The 12797-nt window shown below is 38.3% G+C and overlaps 1 protein-coding gene across 12 annotated transcripts in view; it reads right to left on the bottom strand.

The window, feature by feature from the left end:
• The window catches only part of CEP192 (centrosomal protein 192), a 132466-nt gene that overhangs the window by 21018 nt on the left and 98651 nt on the right, over positions 1-12797 (bottom strand). For all 12 annotated transcript variants that reach the window (XM_032293452.1, XM_032293445.1, XM_032293446.1 and 9 more), the window contains 8 exons: positions 12413-12673; positions 12038-12153; positions 10056-10165; positions 7177-7327; positions 4405-4583; positions 3783-3906; positions 2197-2302; positions 1255-1459 (listed from right to left, as the gene is read on the bottom strand). In XM_032293452.1, coding sequence (XP_032149343.1) covers positions 1255-1459; positions 2197-2302; positions 3783-3906; positions 4405-4583; positions 7177-7327; positions 10056-10165; positions 12038-12153; positions 12413-12673 — 1252 coding nt within the window. The remainder of the gene's footprint in view (positions 1-1254; positions 1460-2196; positions 2303-3782; positions 3907-4404; positions 4584-7176; positions 7328-10055; positions 10166-12037; positions 12154-12412; positions 12674-12797) is intronic.

Below are 12797 nucleotides of genomic sequence, written 5' to 3'. Positions count from 1 at the left end.
AGGCTCAGGTCAGAGAACTTCAGGGTTGAATGACAAGTTCCAGGAGGGGAGGGAATCAGGAGGGCAAGGCTGTGGGTAGAAAAAATCAATGGAGAGGCAAGGAGTTAAGAGGGCCAGGCGAGAGATGTACCCACATCCTTTTTAACAGGTCCCACCAACAACACTGCTCATTTAGCCTGAGCCAGCAGTGAGAGAGACAGACGGGGACAAAAATAAATAATCTTAGGACTCCTGAGGAATATTAGCAATACAGAGTGCCTAACAAACAACAAACACCATTCTAACTGCTGTACATATATCACTATTTCTGAACATGAATGCTCATCATGTCCCAATAAACCCATCCTAAGCTGAAATTATCCTAAGTGGAAAATGCATATAATCCACCTAACCTACCCAGCATATAGCTTAGCTGAGCCTGCCTTAAACCTGCTGAGAACACTTACCTTAGGCTATAGTTGAGCAAATCCTCTAACACAAAGCTCATTTTATAATAAGGGGTTGAATATCTCATGTCATTTGCTGAGGACCACAGTCTCATGTCACCTACTGAGTGCACTGCAGAACACAGTATCGGCTGTTCACCCTTGTGATCACAGGGATGACCAGAAGCTGTGGCTCGGGGCTGCTGGAACCCAGAATCACAAGAGGGTGAAGCACCATTTTAACCCAGGGCAAGGTTAAAAATCAAAGCACAATTTTCACTGAATGTACATGGTTTTCACACCATCACCAGGTCAAAAAAAAATGGTAAATCAAGCCACCATAAGTCATGGGCTGCCCAAACAGGAATTACTAAATTTATCCTTGAAGTCCTCTGTGGAAGAAGTTAATTCCAAAGCCTATTTTACAAATGGGGAAACCAAGCAAGTCTACTGAACCTGTCTGGAGCCTCAATGTCATGTGAGTAAGTGATGAAGCCAGGCTCCACCCACTGTCCTGTCTTCTTCAACTGCTAACTTATTAACAATTTTGGTCAAGGATCTGGTGAGAGTTACACAGGAAAGGTTCTGACCATCAAACAAAACCTAGGATTCCTGGAATACACAAACTTAGTAAATGCCAAGGCTTCACATTTTAAGACTGTTCAGATCCCAAATCCAGCCCATCATTGAAATGATTGCTAATAACCACTTGATTTTTCTCCTCAAGTAGGAGGAAATTTGTATTTATCACCAACTTACAGCTGAGAATAAAGCATCAGAATCAATATATCAGCAGACATTGGAATTATATAATTTTGTGGCACAATACCTGAAGTTTTACCAGGTTCTGTTGTAGGAAAAGTAATACTCTTGTTTCTTATTTCAACTTTTGTGGAAGGTGGTTTTGTCATTGGTTTGACCAAATGACCAAATGGCTCAGATACTGGGGAAAGAATTCCAAATGGTTTGGAGGTCAAACGAGTTAAAAGTTCCACTTGAGTTAAATCTTCTCGAATTTGAACTTTTACAATTTTCTGAAATGAGCCAAATAAAGAGATAAGATATAAACATAGCTATCATTTTAAAAGAAACAATTCCATTTTTAAATCATGGTAGAGAAAAGAAATGCCAAACAAACAAGACGTCAATAAATTTAGGAATTAAAGTTTATTTAGACCTCAAGGTAAATCTCCTTTCTCCCACTACTTTTTTTTTTTTTAAAGCAAATTTAGAAAATTAGTAATTACTTCTACGCCCCACTCTCCACACCCATTTCCCAAGAGAATTGTTCTGATCACTATGGAAAAAGTCTATACCAATGCGCTAATTAAATAAACCTAGTTGGGCTCAGAATACAAATAATCATGCCTCAGTATCCGTGGGGGATTAGTTCCAGGACCCCCTGAGGATGCTAAAATCCTCGATGCTCAAGTTCTGTATATAAAGTGGCACAGTATTTGCACATAACCTGCATACATTGTCCTGTACACTTTAGATCATCTCTAGGGTACTTATAATACCTAATACAGTATAAATGCTATGCAAATAGTTGTTACTTATTTGTATTTATTTGTATCATTTTTTCCCCAAATATTTTCAATCTGCAGTTGGTTGAATCCTTGGATATGGAACCCACAGATATGAAGGGCCAAGTATACCTTCATTTGATTTTTGAAATGTAAGCGCTAATAAGGATTATGAAACTGAAGCTACAAAGTAACACAAATTTCACTTCAAAAAAAAAAAAAATCCAAACCACTTTTAAAAGTACCTTCTGTCCATCGTCGCAGTGTATGTAGATCAAACCACTCCACGGGAACATTGACTGTTTTGTGGATAAGGAGGAATTAGGACTCACAAGAATTTGTAGTTTACTCCTTTAAAAAATTTTAAAAATAGCATACATTTTAACAGCAGTAATCACACAAGTTATAAATACTGGTCTGCCAGCCGATGACCATTTCCTCACTGCTCAGGAAGAGCAGAGAACAGAGGTCACTCCCACGCGTTTCCCACGTGGCTCCCACATGGGCATCCCACCTCCACCCGACTCAATGGCTAACAAGAAACTCACCAGTACGAACTCGTGACGCAGGGGCAAAACTCATGTGAAAACAAACCATGCCTTAGGAATACCATGTTAAAAGCAACTCATGATAAAAATTTTTAGAGCAAAAGACCAAGACTACAAAAGCTCTGAGCCATGTGAGAATAAAGAAGAATGCAGGAGCTGCAGAGAAAACTAGAAAAAAGGGTGAGGGAGACGGAGAAGAAATGAAGAAAAATACATCTTTTTTTATGACCGGGCTGCTAATATTTTCTGGGCTCAATATTCTCTTCAAGAGCCAGAGGGTGCTAGAGAAGAGTTTAAAAGTAGACAATGGGATCAGATTTGTGATTTTAAAAAATCACCAGATTGAAAAGCTATTTTAGTACACATGTCAAAAACGACAGGGCAAGACTGTCTTCCTCTGCTAAACACATGGGGCTACAGAAAAAGCGATCGGTGAGGAACCTGTTCTACCGTTAGCTGAAAGGGTTGCATGCCAAATTGACTGCTCTGGTCCCAGCAATGTCTCTTTGGAGTGTTCCTGACCACGCTTCAGCTCAAGTCTCTGCCAAGTAAACTCTCCTAAAATTTTAGCACATCATTTTGCAAAAAGTAAATAAACTTCATTTTGTCTTTCTGCAAAGTTGTTAATCCCAGGTATAAAGGAATATGCAGACGTGGGAGTCATGCACTGACCAGATGAAGTCCTGAAAAGCTGCAGAGCTGTGGCTTTCCCACCTGTTAACAGCCAGGCTGTGGACAGAGGACAGGCAGCTGTGTAGAAACGGCTGGCCCCAAAAGACTTCCTTTTGTTCTAGAATATTCTACAGCATCCGTAAGCAAGGTTACGGCTCATACATACTAAAAGTGAGGAAGCTTTGTCTGAAAAACATCATTCAGAAAAAGCCAGCAGAACACACGACCCAAACCAAGGTAAGGAATGGCAGAAGTGTTTGGGGTTGAGACACGTCGTGACCCCTCATCCCATGTCCAGTTGCATTCCTTGCTTTGTAATTTCATGGGTACTCCTAAGAAGGAAATGCTCTGAAGTCTTCCACACCAGGGACTCTGATCCACCTCAGATGTGTATGTCCCTTTACCCTCCTGGGTGACAGCATAACCAGCCATGTGCAGATCTCTGCTCTACTAGACTGCCTACCACTTGAGCTTACAGCTGTCCTACAGAACCATGCATGTGCTTTGTGCAGTCGCACAGTCCAAAATTTAACTGGATAAACTACAATGACATATTTGATCCTTAGAAAGCGACCATGCCAGCATCTGAGGAACACAGAAGTCAGACTTACTCTGGTGCGACACATCCGTGCTGCGGTGTGACTGTGAGGCAATGAGCTGGCCAGCACAGCTCAAATTTCAAAAACCTCACAGAGTTATTCACAATCTGGAAACGTCCAGTTTTTGCCATGTCACCTATTTTGTCAGATAAATAAAATGTTACTTACATTTAACAATACTGAAAAAGACAAATGTTAACAACTAATAAACCAGAAACCTAAATAGATACATGAGTATGCTCCTGCTTTCTCAAACACTCAATTAAAGAAATTTCCAATCCTTGGTATCAAAGAGGAAAAAGGAAACCTGGAAATCGTCACTGCTTCATCTTAACTTGAGCACACACCTACATAGCAGATTTGCTCTACTCTGAACCAATGCTGTATCTCTGTGGGCAGGGGTGTGGCTCTGCCACTGGGGAAATGGGAGCCTCGTTGAAGAGTATGGCTCTGGGACAAGAACTCTGCTCCAGGCAAGTCTGAGTGGGGTCTCCAACAGTGGAAGCAGGGCCTGGGCAAGGCACAGCTTGATGTGCAGGATCCCATGTGTGTCCTGGATGAGCCGTGGGTACAAAGGAATGGCAGGCCTGGACTCCAGAACATACTTCTGAGGTGTCACAGGTGACATACTCACAAGGAGAAGAAGCTACCAGAATCAGGTGCTTGGGGAGGACAGTCCACGGCTCTTCAGAGGCCAGCTGATCCGAAGGCGGGCAAGCCGCTTGTGAAAGAAGAGGAGAACCTTGAGGACCTTTGACTGGTAAAACATCCAAAGAGATGTTGCCACCATGTTTCCCAGAAGCTCCCAAGTCGCTAAAAAATCATTTAATAAATGAAAAAGTTAGATAAGAAGAAAGAGACAGAGAGAAAAGTTAAAAACGATAAAAGGGCCCGGCACGGTGGCTCACGCCTATAATCCCAGCACTTTGGGAGGCCAAGGTGAGCAGATCACCAGGTCAGGAGATTGAGACCAGCCTGACCAACATGGTAAAAAAACCCTGTCTGTATTAAAAAATTAGCTGGGTGTGATGGCATGTGCCTGTAATCCCAGTTTCTCAGGAGGCTAAGGCGGGGGAATTGCTTGAACCACAGAGGTGGCAGTTGCAGTGAGCTGAGATCACGCCACTGCACTCCAGCCTGGGTGACAGAGAGAGACTCCATCTCAAAAAAAATAATAATAAAATAAAAATGATAAAAAGCCAGATTGTATCACATATTTTTATATTAATTCTTCATAAATTTAAAAACCTTAAGACAAAGCTAAAAGTGCATTATATATCAGGTATTTTTCAATGAATAAAAAGTATTCATATTGTGTATAGTTTAAAATGTATATAGGCTGGGCATGGTTGCTCATGCCTATAATCCCAGCACTTTGGGAGGCCAAGGAGGGAAGATTGCTTGAGGTGAGCAGTTCGAAAACAGCCTCGACAACACAGCAAGACACCACCTCTACAAAAAGAAAAACGCAAAATGAAGTGGGAATGGTGGCAAGCACCTGTAGTCCCAGCTACCAGGGAGACTGAGGCAGGAGGATTACTTGAGGCCAGGAGTCCAACCAGGGCTACAAAGCAAAACCCTGTCTCTTAAAAATATACATAATGTATAGGGGTGACAAGGGGTGGGGGGTGGCACTGGGACTTGTACGGAACACTCAGACAGTCTGGGTTAGCAGCGTGCAATGAGAAAATTAGTTAAAAATAGGGGGATTAAGTAAAAATACCCATCAAAAGGATCAGAAGCCAGAATGCAATTCAAGACCAAATAATGACAGTGAAGGATCAACGCTGCACCCATGAGTCCACTCCAGTATCAGTGAGGAATTACATAAAAGGGCCAAAACCGGGGCCGGGCGCGGTGGCTCACACCTGTAATCCCAGTACTTTGGGAGGCCAAGGCGGGTGGATCACGAGGTCAAGAGATCGAGACCATCCTGGTCAACATGGTGAAACCCCATCTCTACTAAAAATACAAAAAATTAGCTGGGCATGGTGGCGCGTGCCTGTAATCCCAGCTACTCAGGAGGCTGAGGCAGGAGAATTGCCTGAACCCAGGAGGCGGAGGTTGCAGTGAGCTGAGATCGCGCCATTGCACTCCAGCCTGGGTAACAAGAGCGAAACTCCGTCTTAAAAAAAAAAAAAAAAAAAACGGGCCAAAACCAAGTATCTTCCTCATAGTAAAAAGCCAACTAATAAATGTAGAAAGATGGAATTAGAAATCATCCTTTGGTAACCATGGTGAAAATAATTCAGGCAACAAGCATCGATGGATGCTCACAAATTTGATAAGGAACAAGATAATCATGATCTTTAAGAAACTCCCTCTAAGGTATTCATTAACTTTACAGTGGAGAAATCTGGTGGGGACCATTTTTAACTAAGTGATAAAAAACAGTATTAGTGACACGACAAATCAGCATTGTACACTGCCTGAAAAGATGCAATGAGAAAACAAACAGCGTCATTCCTGCCAAAAGTGTGAAACTTGAATCTGCAAACTGAAATTGAGGAATATTTTACAAAGTAACTGGCCTGGACTCCATAAAAAAACATCAAGGTCATTAGTAAGAAAGGGTTAGCAGCTGGCCTACAACCTATTTTCTCCTTTTTACCAAGGAATGCTCTAGAAAAAAGAAGGGTGATTTGGTGAAGTCTCCTGGTGATCCTGCTAATGACAGATCTCCTAACAAACACACTAATGTCCTTATCTATGGAATGCTTTTTGCAAGATATATCTCCTCTTTCTAGAATTATTGGTGGTAAAGAAACCTAAGATTCTGATCTTATGGGATAGTTATTGAAAAATTACCACAGAAGTTATGTAATTATCAAAGTACAAAATAGAACTTTCATGCTCAATATAACTCCCCCTTTCAGGTAAGCCATGTAGCACATGCATAATTTAGGGACCCTGTGTCAAATCTGAACAAGAGCTCAAGTATTAATGCTGCAAAAAGGACCTAGGAAGTGCCACCACCAGTCACAGACTTCTCCAGGCTTCATCTAAAATTACCAGTAAGCTTAATTCTGGATGAAGTCTTTGATTCTGTGGATCTGATACAATAATCCAACCTTCTGTATTATCTCAGTCAGGAAAGATAAGGAAAGGCTGAGAAACTCTATTCTGAAAGAGAGTTCTATACAAAAAAGTTCTATACAAATAGAGGATAAAGTGGTAAACTGTTAACAACCGTGAGTTTGACTGCAGATCATATGGAAATTCTCTGCACTATTTTTAAACTCTCCTGAAAGTTTGAAATTATTTTCAACCTAAATTTAAAATAAAGGTGAAATAAAAATTTTGAGACAAAATAATAATAATAGTAAAGTACAGGAAAAAAGATCAGCTCTGCTATGAATCGAATCATCCTGAAATCTGGTGAAATATTTCTGTTCATTTGTTTTACCTTGTAGATTCCAAGCTAGCTTTGGAAGAAGACTGAAGGAATTCTCTGCTAGAAATGCAATCCCTGAATCCTCCAATTACTGAAAGTATAATTTTACGCATGCTTCCATAAAAAAGCTGAACATCATTAGGCCGCTGGGGGAGATCATATACTGAAATAGAAAATAATGTTTGAAATACATGAATCTTCACACAAGCACAGCACAAAGTAACAGATATATGTATATATTTATAGTTATAGACTATTAGTTGCCGGGGTTAGGGGAGGTGACATTTGGATTAGTAGTACACAGTCTGGCACAAAATTACAGGCAGGCAGTTCAGCACCAGTGGCTGACAGCTCAGGTTTGGAAGCTAAATTTGAACTACCTTTGCCACTCATTCATTCTGTGACCTTTGGCAAGTTACTTAACCTCTCTGAACTTTAGTTTCTTCAGCTATAATATAGATAATGATCTATATCAAGGATTGTGAGCATTAAAATAAGAACGCTTTCGTAGATATAATATGGCAACATTTATATGAAGCTTAATGCGGGCATTGTTCTAATCCCTTTATATATATTAATTTAGTTAATTTTCAGAACAATTATTTGAGATAGGTACTATTACCTCACTGCAAAGAGAAGGAATTGGAAGCACAGAGGTTAAGGGTCCACGATTTTTAAGTGGCAGTCTCACAGGCATTCAATTTAAAGTAAATCTAGAAATAGTGCTCAAGATGAACATCTCTAGATTAGGCCACCCAAATTTGTATTTATAAGAAATGTTATAAAATACACTTGGCATTTTATATATATATTAGATAGTCTTTAAGTATTGATATTTTGACATGGAAATTTTAAAAGAACACAGTAATTATAAATTTAAATTTATAACTTAACCAAGTCTCCTAACTGAAAAAGTTTAAATCGACTACAAAAACATGTGCCACAAATTACACATTTTGTAAAAGCAAGATTGTTACAAATCCTTAGAATAGTAACATGCTCATGCAAATGTTACTGAAATTCATCCCATAAAAGCTTCAACTGCAGTGTTTTCACAGGTGATCTATGGTACTAACCAACACAAAAAAGTGAAACTGTTTCCTCCATTCATCTGGACAATAAACTTACAATCACAAGGAATACAGTACTCCTTGAGGTGAAATTCTGGTGTCCCAAAGACTTGGCCTAAGTCCCAACTCAACCCCATCTTAGATGGGTGATTCTGACAGGCTACTTGAGCTCTTGGTTGGCTGTGTCAACACAACTCTTAGTACAACATGTGTACTTATTTTGGACATGCAGCTCTACCTGGGGCACTCTTCCTCACTCTGGTCCCATCTTTTCCACTTCACCAACTCCTCCTCTTCAAGTAAACCTCAAGAATCATCTCCAAGTAAGGTACCCTCCCAGATTCCTAAACACAGCTCTCTCTCTCACAGCCCTTTTCACATCACACCTGAGTCATCTGTCTTCCTCTGAGTCTGTAAGCCCCTCATGGACAAGGACTGCATCTGGTACCTCTACATCCAGTGTCCACAAACTGGCTGGCACCTTGTCCTCTCAGGATGCATCCATCATTCAATGAGAGGACTGTTGCCATATGATGGAACTATGCCAGCGTCTGAACCACTGCTCCCTACTTAAATTACAGTCTTCACAGCTTATCTTGTATTTTGATCCTTCCTATGAGGAAGAGGTGGCTCTGAAGTGGGACAGATGAGTCTTGAGTTTCAACTCCAAATCCAAGGTTCCTTTCCTTTGTTCTGTTCCTTTAGCACACTCCTGAGAAGTCCATTCCAAGTCTTTCTGTCATTTTTAATCACCTCATCCCTGCCTTCCCTTTGAGGAGATGATCTAGACACCCACTTTACTGAAAAGTTCACAGACTACTCAACGTCATCCCTACCATGGCATACATATCCTTCTATCACTTCGTATTTCAGAAGCAAAACATAGTCTATCATTAAAAAACTAGAAAATAAAAACAGGAAAAAGCTACCACCTGAAATTTATTCCACCAAGAAAACTAGCCACTTATTATTTTGGTGTATATATGCATGTGATCTTACTTATGTAAATATATATGTAATAATTTTTACCAAAATGAGATCTTACTTTGCAAACTTCAAAAAGTTTTTGTAATAAATGAAGAGCTTTCTATATCATTCAGTACGGATTCATATTATTGTTCTAATGGCTTCAAAATATTCTACTGCATAATTAAATGACTCCCGAGTCTTGGGCATTAAGGTTACTTCTAACTTCTTGCTATTATAAACAATACCATGGTGAAAATCTGTATATATATTTTTACAGTCTGTATGTCTCAATATATTTCTATTTTGTATGAATAATAAATGTTGTTAAATATTTGAAATGTTTAGTGGAAACAGGGCTAACCATCTAGGTTAGTGTCACCTCATTAGTGTCTATTTTGATTTTTTTTTTTTTGCCACCACTACATCTTCCATAAATCTTACAAAAGGCACTACAGCACAGTAACCTCAAAATGAGTGGGAGTTTGCAATCAAATATAAGTAGCAATTAATTTGATTTAACAATGACCATTTCCCTCTTCCTGTTTACAAGCCTGCCTAGAGAATAAATGCAGAAAGTATTAGTAACATGTAACATTTATACAGCAGCAAAGCTCTTTCATCGAATCCTTATAACAACTCCGTATGGATGCAAAGTTAGACATCGCCTTTCTTCCCATTTACAAGATAAGAAAACTGACATTCAATGATGTAATTCATTCAAACTCATACAGCAGAGCTATGGCTCAAACTCTGCCTAACACTGTATCTAAACTTATACTTCCTTCTTGTATCACATCACTGGACCTAGATAATACTATAAATGACCCAAACAAGACATGTTGAAATTCTTACCTTCAGTTATTAATAGCTCATCTTGAAATGCTTCAGCAAAATTAATGTTTTGAAGCACACTGCGTTCTGGAAGTATCTGTTTTATAATCTCTGGCTTATGTAACAGGGCCCTGCCAGAAGAGATTTTTTTTTTTTTTAATTCAAAAGTGACACTATATATAAAATGACTTTAATTGGATTTTCACTAATGCATTTGGCAAATTCCACTTATATTGATACATTAGTACATAGACTTTATACTTAAAAGAAAACCTGTTTTGGAAGTTTCCTCAAAAATTACACTTGTAGTAAAATTATCAGTCTCAGTTAAATATTAACATCAAATAAGAACTCCTTAGAAAAACAGTAGCAAGAAGAGTTAACTTAGATTCTTTTCAAGTCTTACATTTTCATTATTTGTGATAATTTGGTAATTTTTCTCAGAACACAAAAGAACTTGGTAAAAAATGAAAAGATTTGAAGGGGAATATTTAAATTACCATATAACTACATTTATCTGATTCCTTCCAGAAAATCTTTGAGGTGAGAAAACTGAAATGTAAATTTCTCTATAATACTCAGATGTCCACAAAGAAAATGTCATTACTATAAACTTTACGGCAAAGATGAGTTTGAAAACAATATGCTGATTTCTATATCCCAATGGAGAGACAGAAAAACATCAGAATACCTCATAATGTGATTTCTCTAAATGCCAGTTTCTATTTCCAAAATAATTAAGACACGAAACCAGGTTCAAAGGCAAGCTTTTCATTTGGTCTGTTCTAACATTATGTAGCAAGTCACCATTAAATTCCTTCTTGTAAACATTCCAATGACACTCAACAAATTAAAAACAAAACAATTTCCCAAATTCTGTATCAGAATAAAACACAGCCAAACACAAAGGTTCAGAAGGAGACAGGCGTATTCCTTCACATCCCCTTTCTAATGATTTTTTATTAGCAGATGACACACCATGAGTCACACTCATCCTATGTTAGATCCTCTAAACTAGGAAGCTACACTTTACAGTAAGAGAATTCATGTTTAAATCAGGCCTAAACCTTAATCAATACCCTAAATTTTCCAACAGTTCAGCATATCAAACTATGTTTATATTATTTATTTATTTATTTATTTATGAGCGAGGTCTGGCTCTGTTGCATTTATTTATTTGCTTGCTTGTTTATTTATTTGAGAGGTCTGGGCTCTGTCGCCCAGGTTGGAATGCAGTGGTGCAATCACAGCTCACTGCAACCTTGAACTCCTGGGACTGTGATCTTCTTCCCACCTCAGCCTACAAAGTAGCAAGGACTACAGGTGCACACCACCACACCCAACTAAATTTCCTATTTCTTTTGTAGAGACAGGGTCTCATTATTTTGCCCAGGCTGGTCTTGAACTCCTGGCCTCAAGCAATCCTCCCACCTCAGCCTCCCAAAGTGCTGGTCATGAGCCAGTTAACCCACCCTAAATTTAAATTAGATATATCAGATTTTACAGCAGTTCACACTTTTTAAGTAGCTACAAGTTAAACATCTTACACATTTCAAAAATTCAACTTGATCCTTTCAAATAATTCACAGCATTCCCAGAAATATTATAAACTAGTCCCCTGTGTTTATACAATATAATCATTCAGTAGTTCTTAAATCTTTTATAAAACTGACACACTGTCTCTGGACATGTCATCAAGAGTACATTATGAAAATGGTCCTATTATGAAGTATGATGCACCTACTGAGTAAGGGAAGAGTGGCACAATAGTTACGTCCAAAAAAGAAGGCACATTCGAAGAAAATACAGGAGATGAGTTTCCTACAGGTATTTTTTCCTCACATTGTGGTAGCTCATTAGTCACATAAATCCTATCAAGATATTTCATCTACCAGTTCACTAATAAATAGTGATACGTTCTAAAAATTCCAAATTCCTAGCCACTGAAGCTTTCATCATTTCTACTGAATGGTTCCTAACATTGCGTAAGATAAGTAATTTACCTTCGATATTGCTGTCTTGAAATTTCATCTCCACCAAATAAGTATACAGTTGATAGTTCTGTTGCAGTTTTATTATTGATTTCTCTGTCTGATGGATTATATATTAAAGTAACATCCTGAGGCCAAGAAAAAAAAAAACAGGAGTAAATATTAAATATCTTTCTTAAGTCATTTCACTCTGATTCAACAATCTTACGAGCCTACAAATTCGATATAGACACAAGGGCATATGCATAGCATTTCCAAGAACATATAAGTACTTCTACTTGTACATTATTTTCAAATATTATTTTAGCTTTTGGCCTTAAAATACATAATTATTAACTTAATTTTAAAATGAGTTGATGTTTTTAGCACAGAAATTTTTATACTTACTTCTTGTGTTCTTTCCTTGAGTACAAATTTATCTGGAAAAATCCTCAATACTTTAGGATCCAGCAAAACTTTTTTCTGAGGATCCTTAAAACCTACTGCTTTAACAAAAGCTGCTCGGGAGCCAGTGTTGCGGACAGAAAAAACGATTTTACTTTCTTTGCCAGGTACTAAGTCATTCACTGTTACCATGTAACTGTCAGATAATTTTTTAACGCCTTCCAAAATAAGATTACTTGTTCCTCCATATCCAGACAAAGGTATCTAAAAGAATATACATGTCCAAAATTATTTTAATGTAAGCAGAAAGAGGAACACTGAATTACAGTTAGAAGAAAATTCAGAAAGATTTAATACAGTTAAAAATTCTAAAGTTTGTATATTTTGG

The sequence above is a fragment of the Sapajus apella genome, unplaced genomic scaffold (genome assembly GCF_009761245.1).
Source record: "Sapajus apella isolate SASKATOON/1434 unplaced genomic scaffold, GSC_monkey_1.0 scaffold29, whole genome shotgun sequence".
Lineage (NCBI taxonomy): Eukaryota > Metazoa > Chordata > Mammalia > Primates > Cebidae > Sapajus > Sapajus apella.
This window is presented reverse-complemented; position numbering and strand designations above follow the sequence as displayed.